Below are 23,353 nucleotides of genomic sequence, written 5' to 3' on the forward strand. Positions count from 1 at the left end.
GGGGAAATTCAGTTAGTCTGGTAGAATCATGAGACAGTCTGATGGCTGTAGGAGCGAAGGATCTTTTGTATCTCTCCGTCCTGCAACGGAGAGAGAGGAGCCGTCCACTGCTGGGTTTTTTTGGTCCATAAAGGTTTTGTGTAGCGGTTGATCTGGGTATTTCAAGATGGCCTGGAACATCTTGACAGGTCATCTCTCCACCACCTCCTCCAGTGTGTCCAACCTAGCTCCAACCACAGAACCAGCTCTTTAGACCAGTCTGTCCAACCGCCTTGCATCTCTGTGTCTGATGCTGCCTCCCCAGCAGACTGCAGCATAAAACAACACACTACCACCACAGACTGATAAAACATCTGCAGCATCTTATTGCACATGTCCAGAGATCTGAGCTTCCTTAAGAAAAAGAGGCGGCTATGCCCCTTTTTGTAGAGAGCGTCAGTGTTTAGGGACCCGTCCAACTTATTATCCAGGTATACACCTAGATACTTATAACTTGGCACCACCTCCATGTCCACCCCACAGGTATTCACTGGCTGATGGAGGGGCTTGAACCTGCAGAAATCATAATAATAGGTGTATAGGTTCAGATCAATAAGAAAGCTGGTTAAAAATCCATTTAATTATTGAGAAGGGGCGGGAATTAATAAGTTTGTATTTCTTTTCACTCCTTTTGGGACATGTAAACCAATGCATCAAGTGGTTGACATTTTCTTTTCGTTTATGCTTTTTATTTTCAGTAAATATTACTTGTTTGCATGATCTTTTTTCTGTTTTATCTTTTTTTATATGTCCAAAATAAATTTCCAAAAAATGAATAAAATAATAATAAATAACATTTATTTGTTTATTGGTTATTTATTAAAATAATAATAAATAAAATGTCAGAACTTAACTTTACAATGAGGAACCTGCCTCCTGCTGCCATTTACACTTTAAAGCATATTAGGGAATATATACATCAAAAATGTAGTGGAACTCATATAAAATAAATGATGAATCCAGACCAATGAAAAACAGTTCAGAAAAGACAGAAAAGTAAGGGCTATCAAACATTTACTCCAAGTTGTTCCAGGCGAGTCTGTAGGTTATATATATATAGGGGTTATGAAGTATGGATTTTTTTAAGTGGGGTATGACTCACCTGCAGTAAAACCTGGTACTGCACAGAGTTTTACTGGTGTTTTTTATACTCAATACACCTACCTTCTAAATCAGACCGTGCTGCCCGGCATGGAAATGACATTAAAGTGATCAAGGATCTGTTCATGAATGAGCTGTTTGCATATTTCAACATGTTTTACAGAGATTTGCTCTGTTAGGGTTTAATGCCAGGCACAAGGGCGCCATCTCCTGGTTTTATCAGGCAATTGTTTATATAAACCCTCAGTGTACAAATATGATTGAAATACTTGGATATGAAAATAGTTAGAAAAGGAAAAAATATTACTGTTTATATTTCTTATATAAAGCTAACAGTGATACCATAACACAAATTACAGAGTTTATAGAGTCGAGTACATGAACCTAAACAAGTGAGCACATATCTCTTTCTTTACATATTTAAATGTTTTATCTTATTATCAGGCTATTTACAATGGCATATTTTAATTGTGTTTGTGTGATCAGGGTTTATTAATATCAAAACTAGTATTTTATTATTTTATAGTTTTTTGGTTGTTGGTATAGTGGATTATTAATCATTACTACCTTTGTGTTTTTTTTATTTCAAATATTGCAATCTTATCTGATATTGTGATATAATCAATTTATAAAATAAATAGCAATGAAGAAAATAAAATAAAACATCCACAGAATATGTTATTGGTCTATACAGTGTTTGAGTATGCTGCACATTTTCCAAGTACTAAAGATTTTTCTTGTTGCAGTAAATGCTAACTCAGTAATTACACTTAGTGAGAGAGATTCAAGTTGTGTCATTTGACCGATGCAACCTCTCTGAGGCTTAAAAATTCTCAACTCATCATATCGTATTTGCTGCACTCTCACAATACACTGCACCTACACTTTGGCTTAAATATAGCTCAGGACAACTCATGCCATCTTTACTCAAAATCTGTACTCAGCAGTCCTAAAACTGATGACACACTCTTTACATCAAATCTAAAGCACAAACAGTTTACTCCTACTACTCCTCAGTGTAAGCCTTCATGTATCCAGAAGACATGGCATCAGAAGTCTGTAGTTTAAAAGAAGTAATTATTTTCCTAAATGTGCCTACAGCATACAATATTCAATAAAACTGGGTTCCTACACCTTTTCCAAAGTCATTTTCAAGTATTTTCAAGCTTTTCCAGCACCATACAGCTGTGGTAAATCACATATTTATGTGTGGTATGTTCAGTATACTGATTCACTTCTTCACAAGTTCTTCCAAGTTTTTGGATTATAACATATTAAAAAGAAAAAACAAAAAAAAGTTTCTTGTTTCAAAATGTGTCACCTGTTTGAAAGTTGGCATCCTATATAAATATATAAATTTCAGCCAGTTTCAAGCATTTTTCAAGCACTATTCAAACCTTGAAAACACCACAATAAAAATCAAAGGTTTTCAAGGACTTCCAGCACCCGTAGAAACCCTGTGAATAAGACATTTATACTCTCATTATATCTTATCATGCTAAACTGTATCCCTGCAATTTGTAGAAATGAAGAAAACAGGCAGACCCAGAAAACATGAGTCATGAACTAAAAGTTGTGGCTCATTTCAGACAGTCATCAAAATGCTGACAACAGTACAAACCCTGATTCCAAAGAAGTTGTGAAACTGTAAAAAAGAATGCATCATAATTCTGAGAAAATATTTGCAAAACAAAGTTAATCAGTTTGAAAATAAATCTCTTTAAACCCACCTGCCTGCAGTTTATGGGAAAGGGAGGATTGGGCCTAAAAATATTTTGAGTCAAAGCTTATAACCAGTGGCGGACTCAGGGGGTTTCCTCCGTGGCTGAAAAAGCGCTTAAGTGCCCTCAAGAGTGGTGAAAACGAGAGAAAGTGCCTTATAGGCTGCTTTTTACACATGCAAAAAATGATTGGGTGCTCTCTAGGGTGCCCCTTCATACAATAAATTATGATGATGTGCCCTCTAGAGCAAGAAAATTTGATAACGTGCCTTAATGAGTGCCCTTCTAGTGGCCTTCCCCGTCTGGTGCCTCCATGGTTGAAAAGGTGTTGCTAAAATGCCCTCTAGAGTGGTGAAAATGAGAGGAAGTGCCTTATTGGCTGCCCTTTACACATGAAAAAAAAAGTATTGCGTGCCCTCTAGGGTGCCCCTTCATACAAGAAATTATCAAGATGTGCCCTCAATAGAGCAAGAATATGGCAAACCGAAAAAAAAACATGTTGTGGTTAGCTATTGATGTGCAGACGTTCCTCTCTTTGGTAGCTGATGAACGGGGAATGCAAAAGAGGCGTTGCTTTACTTTTGGCGTCATTATGACGAATGTGAGGTGTTTGCTCTCGTTTAGCTCTCAAAGTGCACAAGATTGATGCATTTTACTTAAAAATCTACCAATGTTCTCCCCCGGACACCCATGGTTTGGTTTGATGTTTTTAAATTGTCAGTACCATATCATTAATTACTTTGATCTGGATTTGAATTTAATTCTAATCGTAATCAAGGATGAGGACTATTTCATCACACATGATGCATCAGAGCTTTTTGCGCACTGGTGGGATCCAATGTTGTGCAGAATGCGCCCTTTTCATTTTTTCGCCCCTTCCCTTCAAACAGTCTGAGTCCGCCACTGCTTATAACAAAAAATCTTCCAAAAAGGCAACATCATCATGTTTCTGCAGTCGTGCCTATACTACAGTCATAAAACCACACATTTCTGGTCTAATCCCATCTCTACCCTTACCTGCTGGTGTTTTAAGAGGTTAATTATGTTGTCTTTGTACAGTTTTTAATTTATTATATGCCACAAAGGATTAGCAAATGATTACATTCTGTTTTATTTGGGCAATGTCCCAACTTTTTTTTTGGAATCAGGGTTGTTTTTGTGCATGCTGAAAGAGATATGACAAACATTCCTAGTTATTTTCATGGTTTGTAGTTTATTCCATTACAGGCAGGGCAGTGAGGGGGAGGGATTAAATACATTCTCATTGTGGGGCAGGAAAGGAGGGGAAGCAAACCAGGTAAACATGGACAAGACATAGTTGAATTATTCTTCTTTCAATATAGACCAATTTGATACTCTGCCAATAGTTTGAATAAATAACTTTCAGATGAAATATCTTTTTTCTTCTATATGTCAATACTGATATCTTTTAATATAGTCATTATCTCCTTGTTGTTATATAGTTGTTTTCTACATGACTCTATTGGAATTCATCTTCTTTTTTTTTTAGACATCTGCATAAATAATTACACATAGAACATGGTGCTGTACACATCATGGTGGAAAATATTGTAGTGCTTTCTTTCAGGAGTGTTTGAGTGTATGACCGGGTGCAAGCAAAGCTACTGCATGTAGGTAACTGCTGGCCCAACCTTAGTGTATCTTGTGATAGTCTACTGGGACTGGCAGCATGATTTGAGTAGTGTCAGACTGTAAACTGGCTGGAGCTGAGCGCTGTGAGTAATCACAGCAAATCTGAATCCAAATCGAGAGACTGTGCAGATAACTACGGTGACTCCAGGCTTGACGGTGGCGCTGCACCAAAGGTCACTGCTTGCAGGCTGTCACTCTGCAGCGTGTCTCACCACTATGGAACATTTGTAAAAAGAGCATATTGTCCCCATGCCATGGCAGAATGTCAAATACTTTTTCCACTCGGACAGAAAAAAAGCTGAAATATAGAACTCCTTACATTTGGGAAAGTCTAAAAAGTTCCCCGCACTGTCCCAAAGAAATAAAAAAATAAAAATAAAAACTGAGATTAAAAACCACTGACATCAAACCAATCTGTTGCAAGAGCAATAAGGATAATAATACCATCAAATATAGCAATAAAAGTGATAACAACATTAACGGTAATAAATAATGCAAATTGTGAGCCACCTGTTACACCCAGAGTGATATGGAAGAGAGTGTATGCCACCAACAGTATTTAGAGTCGGCATACGTGATGTTTTTTTTTTCGAGCCCATTCATTCAGTCCAACCTCAAGGGTGCTTGAGATGAACCACATTAAAGGGAAGCAAACACCTTGACGTCCAAGATGACCGTGAGCACCTTGAGAACAAGAGAGATGATATCCTGGGGCGTTTTATGAGCCTCTAAAAAGGTTTTTGAGTTTACATATATTATAATTTCTGCACATGTTTAGAGCTTATTTACTGTGACTTAATGACAAGACTTGTTCTATACCAGCCATGCTACTCTGAAATGCATAAAGCATGCAGACCCTGACCTGGGCACATTGCTAAGAGCTCTCCCAAAGAGAAAGGTACAGTAGTTAGGAGGCTATTTGCAAGTTCATTATTGGTTCAAACCCAAAAGTACAGAGGTTGTGTTTTCCAAATGAAAGCCATGGCAGTGTTTTAAGGTCAGGATGGCATCTTTTCTGTGGTGTTGCTGTGTAACAGTCTGCATGGGAACCAACAGAATGGGAAGGAGATAATGAACTTAGCTTATGTTTAAATAAAGCAATATCCATATACATATACAAAACTACATCTCATAAATACATTTGGCAATACAATGTATTAAATTTTTTGGCAAAGGGGGGTAAATTGAGCAATATGATGTGTGCAAGAGTATCCAAATGTCAATCTAAGTGGCTTATTGACAATTTCTCTTTAAAAATAAAGAAAAAAAAACTTCATGCACTATAAAGAGTAACCAAAAGACTCAAAAACATCCATAGGCGTCTGTAATAACTTTGTCACAATCACTAAATTTTTAAGACACATGAATTCTCACCAATGTAACACACTTACTCTCTTTCTCAAAGTCAATTCTTTATAGACCTGAGGAACATTTCATAATGTCTTCTCACTTCTATTGATTGACGAATATATATGTCCATCTTCACATTCCTGATTTGAAAAAATAAAAATGAAACGAAAAGCTGGACAAAAATTCTCCGGAGCTGCTGAGGGTGCAGGAAGTTGTAAAGTACATCAACCCAGATGATGTGCCTATGCTAACCTCTTCTACAGTGTTAGTTTTTGAATCCCTGCTCAGTTAAGTATTCTCCCTTTGATTTTGTTAAGTCGGGGAATTGATGCAACGTCCCTACGTGGGTGAGACGACATTGTTTTGGAATGGCATTGTGAAGCTACAGTTATTTATATTCACCCAAAAGCAGTACAGCCCCCTGGCATGCAGAGAGAGGTATCTTTTTTTAATCTTAGTCATTGCAATAGTGTGAAAATGCTATTAACAGCGTTCACAGGGGACACCTGAAGAATGAAGTATAGTTTGTGAGTTGGTCAGTCGAGTTCTGTCGTCGGATCTCTGATGAGTGACTGCATTCCATCGCATGCATGTACTGTGATATGTTTTACATTTTGGATGACTGCACCTCTCAATTTAGAGCAAAGGACATGGGAGTCTACACCATAGAGGACAGTGTGTTCTCCTCAGGACAATGGAGAGGGCTAGATGTTCGTAGGGAGTGCATGGCCGGCAGGGCGCCCTCGCCGGGGGAGAGGTCGTTGAGCTCCTCGGACGACGAGAGAGGGAAGGAGGGGGACAAAGAGATGCCGGAAGAGGGGTCAGCAGATCCAGCAAAAGTGCGTGGGGGCTTGGGGACTAGGTTAGGCTCCAGTGTTGCTCTGGCCAGGAGTTGTTTGTCGTCCAGCGGCTGTCCGTCTCCGAGACACTCGCCCTGGCCGAAGGAGCCCCGGCCTGACTCCGACTCGCCGTCAGACAGCTCCAGAGGCGGCGAGCTGCTGCCGTCCAGTCTGAATAGAGAGTCTAAGTACTGGGCGAACTCCAGCACCGCCTGGCTGGGGTTTCCGTTGGATAGTGGGGGTGGAGGAGTAGAAGCTGCCGGCCTGGTCTCTGCACCGAACTGTTTCCCTGCCGACTCCAGCTCCCAATCTTCACTTTCTCTATCCATCGGTCTAGAACCAATCTGTGGGCTCAGGGGAGCGATGGGCGTGCTGCCGGGGCTGTAGACACCAGGAATCTGTTGGTCGTCCCCATCAGGAAGCATTTTTCGGTTGGGCTCTTGCTTGAAAGGCTGAGCCTGGTTTGGCAGAGCTGGGGAATGGTGTCCACTGTAGCGAGGTGTGGCCGGAGACAGGCGCATGGGGTATTCAGGGGTGGATCTGGAATCCATAGGGGTAAAGAAGGGCCCGACCTCGCCCAAGTGCTCCGGCGTTTCCTGGCAGAGGCAGTCAGCAGCTAGTAGTTCAGTGCGAGAGCTGAGAGACGGGTTCTCCTCGGGGATCGGGGCGTCCAAAGGGAACGGGAGGCTGCTCAGCATGGGCGAACCCCTTAGAGCAGCTGAGGAGCGTCGGGAGTCGAGACTATAGAGGGACTCGGCGTCTGAGAGGCTCTCCATGACAGCCAGAGGAGCTTTGCGGTCCCTCAGCTCCACTGCCAGGCGCTCCCGTGCTCCACGCAGCACTACAGGCACTGGGGGAGGAGGGCACTCAGAGAAACCATCCAGAGATATTTCAGACTGGGCACACGAACTAGAGGAGAGGAGAAGAAGGGGTTGGAGAGTAGTGACAGGGAGAGGAGGGGAGAGGGGATCCAAAACACAAGACAGACATGAAAAACGGGTCAAAACCACTTACGAAGGGTTAAAGAAAGGAGAAACGGGACGTGTTAGTAATTAAACCATATCTAGATTCTACAAACTAGGTGAATTCTAGCAAAACATTACATAGATGGAAGGAAGAACAGAGAAAAGGAGAGACAGGGAGGCCAGGAGTGTATCCTACTGCTCTTGTATTAACATCCAATACAGGAGATATGAATCATCATTCAACTACCAGAAGTTCACACTGACTTTGGACAGGGACTAAACCAGAGGGGGCGAGGGGGGAACTCAATACTACCATACGTTGCAACTGCTCTGTGGTCAAACAGCGTGCATGCGTGCATGAGAAAAGGGAGCACATTATGCAAAATTAGTATGGGCATGCTTTGCTTACCGTAATAATGTTTTTTGTCTTGTTTTTTTAAACCAAACAGAACAGACAGAAACGATGATTTTGAGAAAACAATAAAGTAGCAGTTAGTAGCAGTAGTCTTGTTTAGTATTGCCTGAAATTAAAATGAGACATGTCCCCTTGATTATCCCTACAGCTTAGGAGGAGGTTTGCTCCATCACATGTTAACTTAGAGGGGAAACTGAATATACAGAGGATCAAACAATGTGTTTTATATATTTTTTTAGGCTCCAACACACCCACAGTGGTGCCTGGTGTACTAACCGAACACTACTGTTCCTGCGGTGGTGGGTTGTAGGCGTCGGCTGCTGAGAAGTCGTTGATGTATCCACGAACATGCTCTCTGGGTTCAAGTCCACTTCTGTGGGGCTCACCATGATCTTGGCTGCTGACAGCAAAGCGGTTTTCCCTTTGTTGTAGTTCTCCAGCACCTGTCACAAGCACAGAGGTGCACACAGACACGTGACTTGACAGATTAAAGGTACGAGGAGGGCAAGAGAGCAGGGAGGAGGTGCACTGGGAGTCAAAATAAATAGAGTAATAATCACAAAATAAAAGATTCACATTTTTTAAACTCCGTTACTGCTACACAAAACTATTTTTGTCCATTTTCTCTACTACTACTACTACTCTACACTCAACAGAAATATATAAATATAATATATATATATATATATATATATAAAATATATATATTTTGTGATATATATATATACACATATATATATATATATATATATATATTTCCTCTCCCATGTCAGAATGGAGGATGAAAAGAAACCTGGAGGTTAAGATGGATTAATAAATAAATACTGTATAATGCATTAGTCATTAATAGTTTGGGGATCATTAACATACACACACAAACACACTCAGTCGGATTTATTATGCATGATATCTGTGGATGTCTATGGATGAAAACTGAGGTAAAAAAAGTACATAGTGCCATGGATACACATTGCTCCACCTGGATCCTTACTGACACGGCACTGTGGAAGCCATGTCTTAGAGTGTACCCTGCTGCTTTTTTCGACTATTTTACTCTCAATGACCATTACTTACAAAATGATGATCATGCTGTATTGTAGAAGACTTGAAACTAATGATTGAGACCATAAACACATGAGGAAAAAATCACTGAGATAAAAAATTGATGTCTATGGATGAAAACTGAGGTCACAAAAGCCTTGTTACTATTTGGATCTCCCTTAGTAGGATTATAATGGTATTCAATGATATTATCCAAGAAACCACTACACCTATATTTAACTGCAGATATGAATACATCTATTATTATAGTGTTAAAAAAGCAGAGAGTAGTTCAGATAAATGTAAGTGCAATCTAATGGAGAGCTCACACCTACTCCAACTGACATTAAACACCCACAATGGAGTCATGATGCCTGAGCAAGAACTACGCAAGACCTCCAGTATGATGAGGGATAGTAAACCATGAGACAACTGCACATGCAACTTCAAAAACATACAACACAAGCCCTGTCCAATAAAATCTTGATGGTGTTAATAGTTAAAAACGTGAGGAGAACAAACACTAACGGCAAATCACATCAACACACAATTACACGTATTTGGTTATCTTTAATGGGTTAAAACACTTGGTGGAAACACAGAAAAAAACATACAATTCATGTGACAATGGGACATAAAAATGGAAATGAATGTAAACAGAAACTGAAATGCATAAGGACACAGGTTCAGTAAATAAAAAATGGGATTAAAACAAACATGTTTTGGGGTTATGCAGAGGGTTATAAAACGAGTGAAAACATGGTGATGTTACATGAGGACAATAATGCTGTAAGTGGTAAACAACAGCAAATATTTGGCACAAACAATATCAAGCATCAGGACGTCACAAGAGAAATATAATTAGACTGCAGAGAGAAAAAATCCTACTTGTAGTTTTGCAATATGCAATAATCTTCTGCAGTCCCTTCAGCCACAGATTCTTGACAGAAACAATTTATGAAAGCACATTTTGACAAAGCTTGATGAAACGCACTGTGGAGATCATAAAAAATATAATTCCAGTCTTAATAAAAGTCCCCCACTGTACCGAGGCAGTAATAAGAGGACATTTGTCTGACTCAGTGAGCAGCAGAGCAGTGGAGCTGGGCAGAGTACTCCATATTTACACATTTGTTACTCCATCTGCTGCTGATGAGTAATTGACAATCCCTTGAAGAGATTCTGATTGAGGAAAAGGCTGAATATGTGCTTTCAAAAATGGCAAAAAGGGGGGGAAGAAGAGAAGAGAAGAGCTGCAGCTTCTGAAACACCCAGCCAAGAAGGAAGAAAGAGCAGTTAATGTGGAAGAAATTAGGTTACCATGGAAACTTTGTGGACACAAAGAAAACTTGTTAGGTTGAGGAACGGGGTTAGCAAGTTCATGCCACAGCACTCGACCAAATGTACCGTCACTGTGAGAGGAGTGGAAGAGAACGAAGGGTTGATCTGAGGAAAGCTGGATGATGCAGGTGGACTCATCATGCACGGTTGTAAAAAAAAAAAAAAGAAGCTATTTTTGACTCTACGGTTTAAAGGGATTACATATTCCTCTGCTGTTATATACACAGAATTAACCTGTGATGTACTCCAGGGTGCGGTGGCCCTGAGAGCTACACAAAACACAAGCAAATTGAGAAAACATCTCAAACGCTGCAAAGACCACAACACAACAGAAGTGTTCCCAGAGGACACTTAATAGTGATGCACATGTCCAGACCCACTTGATATTATCACATTATTGCATGATAATGAAATTTTCATGTTATAACGTGATATATAGTGTTAGCCTGCTAGCTCGTATCAATTACATTGCAGTTAAACAAATCAAATAAATAAATGAATGATTGAAGACATGTTTTAGTTAGTCTCTCTTAACAGCACCGAGTTGGTCTTGGTCTTGCTAGCCCGCTAACGCTAGCAGGCTAACGTTAGCACAATATCAATCGCCGGCTAACGTTGGCACACTACGATCAGTCGCTAACGTTATAACATGAAATTATAATTATCTTGAAATAACAAGATAATATCAACCGTGTACAGACGTGTGCATCACTTCTAAGTGTCCTCTGGAAACACTTCTGTTGTGTTGTAGCCTATTTGCAGCGCTTTTTCTTGTTGTGTTGTGTTGTGGCGCATTTTCTAAATGTTGCACTTGTGTTGTCAAATTGATGAAGATGTTTTCTCAATTTGCTTGTGTTTTGTGTATTTGCATGTGTTTTCTTAAATTGCAGTTGCTGTGAGCTCTCAGGGCCACCGTACCAGGGGCTACTTAATGACGCCATTCACCCCATCACCTTGCTGCTGTGTACACACATTTTCTTGCCTCAACTTGTTTCGTCAACTCCTTTGAGTTTTCTCATTTTTCCAGGAACACCCTCTGACGGCATCCAGAGAACTTGCCTGGACCTGCAGCCCCCAGGCACCAGTTTTTATGTGTAATTGGAAAAGAGGAAGGAGGAAGTTTTAACATCAAGTGAGAACAATTTTTCCAGTTTTACCTCAACTGAACTGTTTTATCAGTTGAGCTGCTCTGCATCAGTTTTTATGGCGACTTTTAGTGGAGGAGCTGGCAGGCTCCTCCATAGTCACTTTTTAAATGTTACTATCAGTCTTTTAAGAAGGTACTTCTCCAAGGACTCACACAGAATTCTGTGTTTTAACATCAGGCACAATGTTTCTCCTATTGAACCTCTCATGGGGCTGACATCACATCATCTTAATCTGGCCATTTAGTCACAGTTTTAATAATAACACTGACAGTTCTTAAAGTCCCACTCCAGACACGTTTTAAATAATGTTGTCAATGAATGCATTCATTTTAGTGATTAAAAATAACAGAAACAGAAACGTTCAGGGCTGTAGCAGACTGAGTTTTAAAGATATGGTGAGGATATTGGTAGCATATGAAACAAGAAGAAGCAAGGAATCCTGCTGTACCACACTGTGAGATCTTGTCTTGAAGGAAAGTGAAAAACCCTCTAAAAGGACAAGGAAAAAAAGGGGCATTGACATTTTCAGGGGAGTTCCTTCTCACCTCAAGATATCTAAGTGAAAATGGGTTCTATTGTAATATGGGTACCCATGATACTCCTCCTTTCACAGACAAATATACATTATTACATGTTACGGTCATGCTTAATCAATAGAATTGATCAACAAAATTGATTAAGCATGATTAAAACAGCAAATTGCATTATTAATTAGTACATTTTCGTTAAAAAAAGACTGACAGCCCCACTTTTAAAGTAAATAAAAATACTCTGACATGTATAATATTTTTCTTTAACATGTTTTTTTTTTTTAAATAAAAAGTAAAAAATAAACTCTGGATCAGCCCACCACTGGTGCACACTGCAGAGGTTGTGTCACCGTCTGGTCTATTTCCTCCATTAGAGGAAACATGTGAGAGACTCAGTCATACATGTTTGAGCTTCCAGACTCAAGACGAGGAGTCTGTTGTGCACCTTAACCAGCGACTAGCAGACGTATCAGAGTGGTAAGCGTAGTTAGCATCCATTAGCCTGTAACTCGCAGTGGCGGACACAGGCTTAGTGGTTGTGAGACGTACAATAATATCTGCTGCGATGTTACAGTGTGTTTTTACTTTCTCTAGTGATAAGTTTGCTCTTTAACCCATTTAAGCCGGGAAAGTATTACCGCATTTCTACCATTAAAACCGGGGGAGCTGTTCTGTTATTATTAATCATCATTAAAGCCGGGAAAGATATGACGTTTTGTAGTTTTTTCCACCTATTTTCGGTCTCTCGGCCAATGAAATGCATCAGAATACATGTGGGAGTGTCGCAATGCAACACGTTGATTTAAAAAAAAAACTTTATTGACGGTTTGGACAAATAAACTCAACTTCTCATGAAAGCCACAGGTATAAGCTCTCAAATACTTTTTGAATTTCATTTATATCTGCTACAGAGGCTGAAAAATCGATTATTTAGTAGGAAGCGTTGACACTTTTGTTGAATTTCCAGAAAAACTTCAGGTTTTAGGGGGTTATTTTAAAATCGCCCAGAGGTTTTACAGGCATTTTTTACAGGCGCTTTAGGCCTAAATGGGTTAATGGAGGTTTCAGGTTTCTTTTACGGGTTTTGCATATTAGACAGAAATTTGCTTTCAAAGTTGTGAAGTACCTAATCTGACTAAAAGCTGATACACATTTTTGAGTGTATGAGGACTTAAAGAGTTTGACAATGGATGATTCCTTTATTAGACAAGACTAGATTGATAATTGTGTTGTGCATAGATGCTTAATGAAGGACAAGGCTAATACTGAGTGTTATAAAGTCTATACAAGAGTATCAGAAGGGCTGTTCTGCACTTGTAAACTATTAAAGACTTTTTGTGAAGAGCCAACTGATATGACTATCTCGCAGGGAGAATTTTCTATCTGAGGAGAGTCACACTCATTAGACAGGATTTCAGAAGCCGGAGGAGCAATCACATCAACACAAGGTTGAGATTGATCTGGTGTTTGTGCTGGAACGCATGAATCATCTTCAACTGAGAGGGCCCCAGAGTGAGAGTTGGAAGGACTTTTAGAAAGTGGGGGGACAGAAACCAAGCATGGCTCTGAGGCGGAAGTACAGTCTGACAGAAGAGGAGGAGGAGGAACAGACTCAGCATCTGAAAAAGAGGAAGAAGCAACGACAATCAGAGAGACAGGGACGGAGACAGCCTCGGCCTCTGTGAGGGAGGCAGTGCTAGACTGGTCTTTGGAGGAGGGAGAGGAGGAAACAGAGGGAGGAGGACTAGAGTTTGGTTCTGTTTGTGAGGTTATGAGTGCAGCAGTACTGCAGGTGGGTAGACAGACTTCCAGTTCCAGTGGTTCCCAAGTTTCCTGCTCAGATTCCAGTACCTGCAGAAACACCAGAGACATCATACTACAGACTAGGCACAGCAGACACACACACACACACAGACACACACACACCATAAAAGAAGTGGACGTAGCCACCGTGAGGTTTGTGGATTATCATTTGAAGCCTCCACTGTGGCATTTTGGCTGAGACATCTTGTTTTTTTTTGGAGCCAGAAGTGACCATATATGGAGAGGACACTATACATGGCAAAAAAAATCAATAACCAAAAACAAGTTCATGGCTATTTAAAAAAAGTACATAGTGCCATGGACACGCATAGCTCCACCTGTATCTTCACTGTGGAAGCCACGCCTTAGAGTGTACCCTGCTTTTTAAAAAAACAATTTTACTCTTAATGGGACCATAATTTACAAAATGATCATCATTCTGTATCGATAAGACTTGAAACTAACGATTGGGATCATAAACTCATGAGGAAAATGTTCACAGAGATAATAAATTGAGCAAAAAGTGGGGTCATTTTCTCATAGACTTCTATGCAATCCAACCGCCTTTTGCAACCAGTGGTGGAGTCGCCCCCTGCTGGCCATTTGAAATAATGCAAGTTTAAAGCACTTCCACATTTGCATCATTTTTCAGACGTCCACTTTTTTTTTATACAGAGTGCGACATTCACACACATAACAGAACTCATAATCATTCATCCTCCAGAGACAAACTGACACAAATAAAATCGCCTTGTACACAGAAAGGAACAAACGTATAAACTTCAGCAACAAGAGAGTGAAATCCCCACAGTGGCTGTGTCACATGCAAACATACACATAAGAGCCCTGTTATCAAACAGATGTCCAGTGCCTGTGAAGATAATAAGAGTAAAGATCACCAGAGACAACACCATAACACCAGGAGTGAGCAGTTCCCATGCTTTGAAACTGGAAGAAAACCAGAGGTGTGGTAAGTTAAAGGTAAATGATGGGTCACATGCATACATTGACAGAGGCAGATTGTCTTCCAAAACCCTCAAAAAGATTTTTTAACTCAAAACTTAAGGGGCATACCACTGAAAAGAGGATCACTGGAAACCTAAAATGTTTTCTTATGCAGTGTTCAGTCATAAGATGTAGGCCAGGTAGATCATAAATGGATCACTTATCTTCTTTCTTAGTTCTTTGTCCGGCATTAATGACAGAAAGCTTTCACTTCTGTTACTGATAACTGGAACTCCCTCTAGAATAACATATTGTTGTTGTGTTGTTCAACTGTCACCTGACTTGTGTCTAAACATCTCGCCAAAGGACTGCAGGTGAAAAATTACCAGCTGGATAACTATGGCATAATTCATTGCAGTGTTGATTAATGTGCATTGTCCTTTTGATGAAAGAATGAATGAATGAATGAATGAATGAATGAATAAATGAATTAAACTCATACCTGTATAACATTTATAAGAGCATGTGAATAGATAACTACTGGATGTTGTAGTTGCTATTTTAGGAGAAAGCATCTGAAGGTTTTTACCAAATGTACAAAGGGGATCCATATTAAAGGTTGTTTTTTTTCCCAAAAAAGTCCATCTTTGACTATTTGTGTCTCCAAATGTTGGAGATTGATAAAATTTCAGTTTTACACTGCCTTAAAAATGATATTATGTTACATCATGGGTGTCAACCAGCGGCCTGTGGGCCAATTGCGGCCCTCTTGCTGATATTTTGTGGCCCCCACCTTGATATCCTTTAATTACTTTTTTTGGTAATTTTGTCTTTTTTTGTAATTTTGTGTCTTTTTTAAATTATTTTGTGTCTCTTTTAATAATTTTGAGTCTTTTTGAATTATTTTGTGTCTTTTTTAAATACTTTTGTGTGTTTTTTGGTAATTCTGTGTCTTTCTTTGGTAATTTTGTGTCTTTTTAAAATAATTTAGTGTCTTTTTTAATAATCTTGTGTCTTTTTTGTTCATTCTGTCTTTTTTGTGTCATTTTGTGTCTTTATTTTAGTAATTTTGTTTCTTTTTAGCCATTTAGATACTGCCTCCAGCAGTCCCCAGGTAATTTGAGTTTGAGATTACATCTAAAACATATCCAAGACTCAGTTTATGGTCTCTAGCTTTAGCAGAAAATGTAATTACATAAAAAGTGGTATCCCCCTTTATTGTAAAAAGTATTTGTGAATGCATTTGAATTTTTAAAGTTAGAGACACATCACACATACTCATCATTAACCAATTCAATCATCCAGTGTTGGAGACCAGGGACAAGACTTAAAAGCCACTTCACCACAATTTTTAAAGCCCAGCCCCCAGAAAATCCCCCTGCATGCACACAGCAAAGAACAGACCTTGTTGAGGCCCTCCATCACCATGTGGGGCATGTGCTCATTAAGCATGGCGGGTGATATGATGACCTCATCGAAGGCCTTGTTGTCCCCCCACAGAGCTGAGTAGGTTGGCTCCTCCTGGCCACAGCTACAGAGAGGGAGACACAAGAGAGAGTCTGTCAATCACCATGAAGACAAAGTGAACACACATGTTGATTTTAGCAACAGCCTGCCTCAGTATCCATGTGGGAGAAGCAGCATCCAGCAAATGACACCACTGACTGGAACAATTTATGACAGACTTCAGAAATGAGCTAATTTTAGAAACAAGGAAAGACAAGCTAGGGGAAAACGCTCACTAGCTACATTATGGAAAACTATGTCTTAAATGTCTAAAAATACAGTGAGAAGAGGGGAAAGAGGACAATGAAGACATATCCAGCAGCCTCATTAGCTGCATTAGTTCCATTATTAGATTAGATTAGATTCAACTTTATTGCCATTGCACATGTCACAAGTACAAAGCAATGAAATGCAGATAGCATCTAACCAGAAGTGCTTAAGCAGTAATTAAGTGAATCATAGTGTAATATATACAGGAATTAATTATAGAAAAAATGCTGATCTAACTGTACAGTAGTGCAAGTAGATATATATATATATATATACACACACAGCAGTGCAAATGAAGGTGATACATTATGTTCATCAACAATATAATAATTATCAGACATTACAAACACACATTTGTTAAGATAACTACCTCCATGATCTTCTTTTGAGTTAATTGGCTTCAAGTGGAGGTCTAAACTGATATTAATATATTTTTAGGTGATTAAAATAAGCTGTCGTTCGTCCACAGTGGTACACTGCTTAGCTTCTTTATTGGTACGCCTGTCTGCTTCTCCATACCGGGGGCGTGCTGACTGCTGTTTACTGTATTTAACCCTTAACCCCGCCATCCCACTGGCCGGATGGAAATGTATGTTCTATATACACAGTTTATTGTATACAGAAACTGTAAAAACAGGCCTTATCGTCAAAATTTGAACTTTCTGACAGTCCTTGAACGGATCAAGGGTTACAAAAGTTTCCATCAAAAAAAAAGTAACCAAAATTAAGCTTAAAATTGTGATATTTATGTCAAAATCACTTGTCTCATGTCTCATTTTAAACTATGCGAAAAAATAAATAAGATAACTACAGTAGATACTATATAACTAGATAGTAGAGGTTGTAAAAATGCAAATAGTTCAATATATAAAGCATTTGGAGACCCATTTTTTTCACTATTCATGAAAAGTTTTGTATATATAAATTCCATTTTATTCTAATGTATGTTTAAAAAAGAATTAATCAGAAAATTCAACTTGGGATTTTTTCTTGCTTTATGATTTATGTCATAACTGTGATATCATGCACAAAAAATACTTTTTAATTCATTCACACGTCTATCCATGATTGTGCTGATCCCATAGAGCCCCAGGATTTGTATATTGCAGTGAAATACAAGGCCACAGTGCTAAAAAAGAGCAAAAATCGCCCTAAAACAACTTGTTGGGGTACAGATGGTTAATACATTAACTATGGATAAGAATCTTATACAGCTCTGCTTCAATAAATCCAAACTATCACTTTAAACATCCAACTTGACAAGTGAATAAAGATAACAAAATATTCTGTTTCCCAGATGTTTTAGTACAGTTATACCACCTTTCATCACAGATAACTCTTGTATCTTTTTTAAAGCTATACAATAAAATCCATCTGTTATTCATGAGATCACTGAAATGTATTCTTGCCCAGCTGGTGCATGATGTTTAATACCAGTGTCCGACAGAATCACTATCAAAATTTCATTATCTCTAACCATTTTGGATACAAGATTTATATTGCCACTTTAAATATATTCCCACACAGAACAAAATGAAAAACACCAGGTCTAAAGAAAAATGTAGAAGAGGCAGTGAAGATTTAAAAACTAAAAATGGATGTTAGAGAGAGCAGCAGTGTGCAGATAGAAGAGTAGGGGGAGGACTGTGTGAAACACACTGTAAACCCACACTGTCCCCAGTATGCAATATATACCTTTTCCAGCCGAGCTGCCAGTTCTTTTATGTCACAGGTGTGAAACAAATATAAAATTTGCTTTGAGTTAACTGTGTCCACGCATCAGTTACACAACCACTTCACCATTTGTGTGGTTAAAAAAAAGTATGTTTTGCACAAAGACTTTAAGGTCCAAAACCACTCAACGATGACTGATCTCACTACTGGAATCTTTTGCAGGTAAAAACAAAAAACAAATGTTGGGAGATTTAATTCAATCCGTGTATCATTCGTTCTTTCCATTTTCAATTGGCAATCAAAAATCAATTAATGAAAAATTGACTGGTTATTTTGTTATTTGTTTTTTATTATAACACAAAAAAAAAACAAAAAAAAAATGCTTGTTTTTTCATATTTCAACATTAGGCTCAGATCAAAATTACGAAATGGAAAAACGGGCACCAGGACTGGATTTGATTTTAATATTTAATTGGTTGGGTTGGCTGACATGAAGGATAAACACTTTACTGTCATTCTTTCTCACATTTTTTTCAGTATAAAACTCTAGTATTAACTTGACATGAACACACCACATGAAATAATTATTATAATTATTTTTAATTATTATATTCAAGTGCATTTATTGTGAACTGTTCTATCATGCAATTAATCTTCCTTCCATATTTATCTGGTATTTGGTCCTGGTTGTGTCACACTTTATTCTGAAAACTGAAAAACCGCACGTCGACACAACAAATACTATACAAGTACTAACAAATATATTTTCGTTGCGCCACAATTTTATTATTTCACGTGGTGTGTCGCAGTCAAACTTCCGGGTCACAAACGGTTCACATAAAATGCATTTGAATATAATAATTAAAAAATAATAATAATTATAATAATTATTTCAAGTGGTGTGTTCATATCAAGTTAATACTTTATCTTCTCTAGAGTTTTATACTGGAAAAAAAGTGAGAAAGAATGACAGTAAAGTGTTTATCCTTCATGTCAGCCAAGCCAACCAATTAAATATTAAAATCAAATCCAGTCCTGGTGCCCGTTTTTCCATTTCGTATTTTTGATCTGAGCCAAATATTGAAATACGAAAAAACAAGCATTTTTTCCAGTTTTTTGTGTTATAATAAAAAACAAATAACAAAATACCCAGTCAATTTTTCATTATCTGATTTTTGATTGCCAATCGAAAATGGAAAGAATGAATGATACACGGATTTAATCGGTATAATCTTCAGACAGCTTTCAAATCAATGTTCTCACCATGTCTCTGGAGGATGGTTGTGCACCACGTGGATGATCCTGCCAGGAGGGTAGAGGGGGGTGGAGGCTGAAAGGGCAATGCTGAGGTCACTGGGGTGGAGCCACAGGCGGCTGCTGGGAGGCGCCGCTGGCTGCGACTGAGGATCATCGTCCTCTACTGGAAGCTCTGATTTGGGGATGCATTTGGTGCCTCCCGCTATGATCCTCCACTGTTGCGAAGAAAAAAAGGCATTTTAGTTATGCAACATCACATCAGAATCTAAAAATATCTTCTGCATATTGTATGTGTTTCTGCAGCAGTCAGGGGTTAACTCCATGGTGCTTTAATTACAGCGCAGATACTGTGACTACAGTGTTGTGTGGAAGCCTGCAGTTTATTTTTAATCAGCCGCTGCAAAACTTGGAAAATACAGCAAAAGTGTGATGCTACTGGGTTCATGTTGTTGATTTAGATAGGTGAAAATGCAAATATATTATGAATCTAATAAGTATAATATAATTTGTTAGTATTTGTACAGTAGAGATTTGTTTTATGCAAATAGTCCATAAAACCAGAGTCCAACCAGAGTAACATTTACCCCAGAGGGTACTTCTGCAGTTAATTAAAATTATGTTTTACTGAAACAAAATAAATATTCACATATTAAGTCATCTCTAACTCTTCAACACGAAATGCTGCAGTTATGTAAGAATATATGAAAACGTGCACAGCGCAGTAGTTTAAACAGGTAGTGAAGTAACGAATGGTAGAATTAAATAGATAAAAGTAAACGGTTGAAATGAATAGCTTAAAGTAAGAGACAAATGGGTGAAATAGTTATCTAAAGTTATTAACTAAAGAGTTCAAATAATAACGTTAGTAATAGAAAAAAACATAAGAGTGGTTTTCTAAAAAAAATGGATAAACGGTTAAAATATTTAGCCAGAAGGAATTAATAAATGGTTTGGATAGTGTTAAGAAATGGGTAAATTGTTGAGATAGTTAGCTAAAATATAAACTAAATGGCTCAAATAATTAACATTAGTAATAGAGAAACTGTTAAAATCTAAAAGTAATGGATAAATGGCTAAGACAGCAAATAAATAGTTTGCTTCATTTAACCCTCCTGTTATGTTGCGGGTAAAATTGACCCATTTAATAGTTTAAAAATCCCCCAAAAAATTAGAGATATGATATGATGATACTGCAATTTTAAATATGTTAACAGTGCAGTAACTTAACATATTTCATGCTCAAATGCATGTAAAACAGTATAAGTAGGAATAAAGAATAACCACTTACTGTGATTTTTTTTTTCCAGTACATAACAGCAGACCAGCATTAATAGCAAGAAGTAATTTTGTGCATTTTTACACTGCACTTTTAAGATTTTTTACATGCTCAAATGCATGTAGTTGTACTGAGGGCCACTTCAAGTGAGGGTGCGGGCCGTATGCGGTCCCCGGCCCTCCAGTTGTCCATCCCTGTTCTACAGTGTCAAGAGATAAAGTCACCTTTGGCTTGTTACTTTTCTGCAAGACTTCCAGAAGGTGGCGTCGGAAACCCTCCAGTTGTGACAGGCCGAGCCTACGAGAGACCAGCAGCAGAAAATGTCTCATGTGGGAATATTGCAGCAAAGTGAAGTTAATCAGTGTACCTGATACAGTAGAAGACTTACCTTGGTACCAGGTCTTTTCCTAATACCACAGATGTGACAAACTCTTTGGAGTACTCCATGGCATCCTCACTGGGTGAATAAAAGAGAGAAACAATGAGAACAGGACATGTGGAGAGAGTGAAGGATGTGACCTGAGAGGAAAAATGATCTGCACACATTTTAAACTCACACTTCAAACAAGCATTTGTTAAGATCCAAAGCTATTCAAATACTGGAATATGACTGACTGCACACTATTCACAGACACACATTTATGAGATCGTATGCATAATAAGACCCACAAATGTACTGGAAATGCTGGAAATGAGGGGAAATTATTAAAACGAAATCAGAAAACCATAGAAAAAGAATTAGAATGGACTCTCCCTTTCTATTTGCTTACACCACAAACAGGTGCAAACAACAGCAACTTCATTTCCACATTTGATTTGCATGTGAATAGATGACCAAAAACAGGCAACAGGTGTTATCTGACAGACTTTTAAAAAGGACATGATGGATGGTGCCTGGAAACCAGGTTTAACTGCTGCTGTTTAATTTTTAACAGGGCGACCAAGAAGAGTGTTTAATGAATGAACATAAGAAGACTTTATCAGAGTTTTTGCTGTGTGCACAGTGCCTCTTAGTCTGATGTATTTTATGAGACACTGGGTAGCTCAGGCCAAAATGTGTTTACAGCACTAAAGTAACTGTGGAGCACTGCAACAGATTTGGTCCAAACAAAGCATCTCACTTTTGCTTTTATGGGTTTAAAACGGTAAATAACTTGGAAAAAAAAGTTTTCTAGTTGCAACTGTGTCACTACTGCTCACTGCACTGACTCTGGAGGCCACTGGATGTGAGTCACATCACTTTCATAATCAAACCATTCACTGTGCTTTGCATGCTGAACGGAAGCATGTGAATTTGTTGTTTTATTCAATATTTTCCTTAATTGTGTTACCCGTCTTGTGTCTTCTGATCAAAGTCTGACAAATTGGCTTCTCTCGACTTCAGTGGAACACCAAAGGTGCACTGCAGCATTTAGTTATCTCCTGCAACAGACTCTCTTCCTGCATGTTTGCAAAGCCAACATAGTTTTCACCGCAGGCAGCTGTGTGGCAGGGTGTTAGATAGTGCTCAAGTGGAGACAAAATGCTAATGAACTCTACTCTCTGTTAAGAAAAGAAAAGGCAAATGAAAATGCAAACCAAAGCCTGTGGTTACACGCTTTTTCCCCCAGGTCTTTCATACTTTACAACACCCGAGTTTTTCATAAACATAAAATGCATTTTGCAAACCAGTTCTAAGTGACATGTAAGGATAAACCATTCAGGGTAATGGAATGGGTAAAGAAAAAACGTATGTTTGTGCATGTGGATGTACCCGGATTTGTATTATAATTAAAGATTTACAATTCAGTTACTATGAAATCAATTTGGGATGACTTCTAGGTTCTAACTTTAATAAGTTCAGCTTTTTAATAAGGTTATAATAAAGGAAAGGAAAGACATCTTATAAAACCAAACTACATTGGGGTGCACTGATAGCCCACACCTTCTTAAACGTCAAAATCAAGGACTTTTCAAAGACTTTTCACTATAACTCAAATTCAAGGACCCAACACGGCACTGCTTGAGACTCGCCTCAAGCTTAATTACGGTTACAACACTGAAAATCTTTATAATGAGAACTGGCAGGCTTTACACAGCTCACAGACAACAATTAAAAAGAGAGACAGGCTGCAGGAGACACACATGCAGACAGCAGAATGTCGCTTGTTTACGAACGTTAAGCATAACAAATATTCAAAGTACTTCAATTTCTATTCTTGCTCAAAAAATACACATTCAAGCACTCTTAATTATCCATGTCTGTTAATGTTTATTTTCACAAAAGTTCAAGGATCTGACTTTTTCCCCTCAAATTCAAACTTTCCAAGATATCCAGTGTACATGGGAATCATGGCCTCTCTCTCCTCTTGTCCCCTGTCTGACTTTATATTGTCAAATACGGGCAAAAATGAATACACCACATTGGTCACACTGTGGTGTTTAGCCTCCAGTGTAAACACAGCAGGGACCACTTGTGACGAACTGAAAAATTCATGGA

The 23,353-nt window shown here is 38.5% G+C and overlaps 1 protein-coding gene across 2 annotated transcripts in view; it reads right to left on the reverse strand.

The window, feature by feature from the left end:
• Nucleotides 1-4,054: 4,054 nt before the first annotated feature.
• The window catches only part of dagla (diacylglycerol lipase, alpha), a 61,564-nt gene continuing 42,265 nt past the window's right edge, over nt 4,055-23,353 (reverse strand). Inside the window, exons 15-21 of one of the 2 annotated variants that reach the window (XM_059348719.1) lie at nt 21,263-21,331; nt 21,099-21,171; nt 19,605-19,813; nt 16,296-16,422; nt 8,360-8,526; nt 8,078-8,095; nt 4,055-7,612 (exon numbers count right to left, since the gene is read on the reverse strand). In XM_059348719.1, coding sequence (XP_059204702.1) covers nt 6,523-7,612; nt 8,078-8,095; nt 8,360-8,526; nt 16,296-16,422; nt 19,605-19,813; nt 21,099-21,171; nt 21,263-21,331 — 1,753 coding nt within the window. In that variant the 3' untranslated portion in view covers nt 4,055-6,522. The remainder of the gene's footprint in view (nt 7,613-8,077; nt 8,096-8,359; nt 8,527-16,295; nt 16,423-19,604; nt 19,814-21,098; nt 21,172-21,262; nt 21,332-23,353) is intronic. The other variant, XM_059348726.1, reaches the window with a different exon arrangement.

This window comes from Centropristis striata, chromosome 2 (genome assembly GCF_030273125.1).
Source record: "Centropristis striata isolate RG_2023a ecotype Rhode Island chromosome 2, C.striata_1.0, whole genome shotgun sequence".
NCBI classification, from domain to species: Eukaryota; Metazoa; Chordata; class Actinopteri; order Perciformes; family Serranidae; genus Centropristis; species Centropristis striata.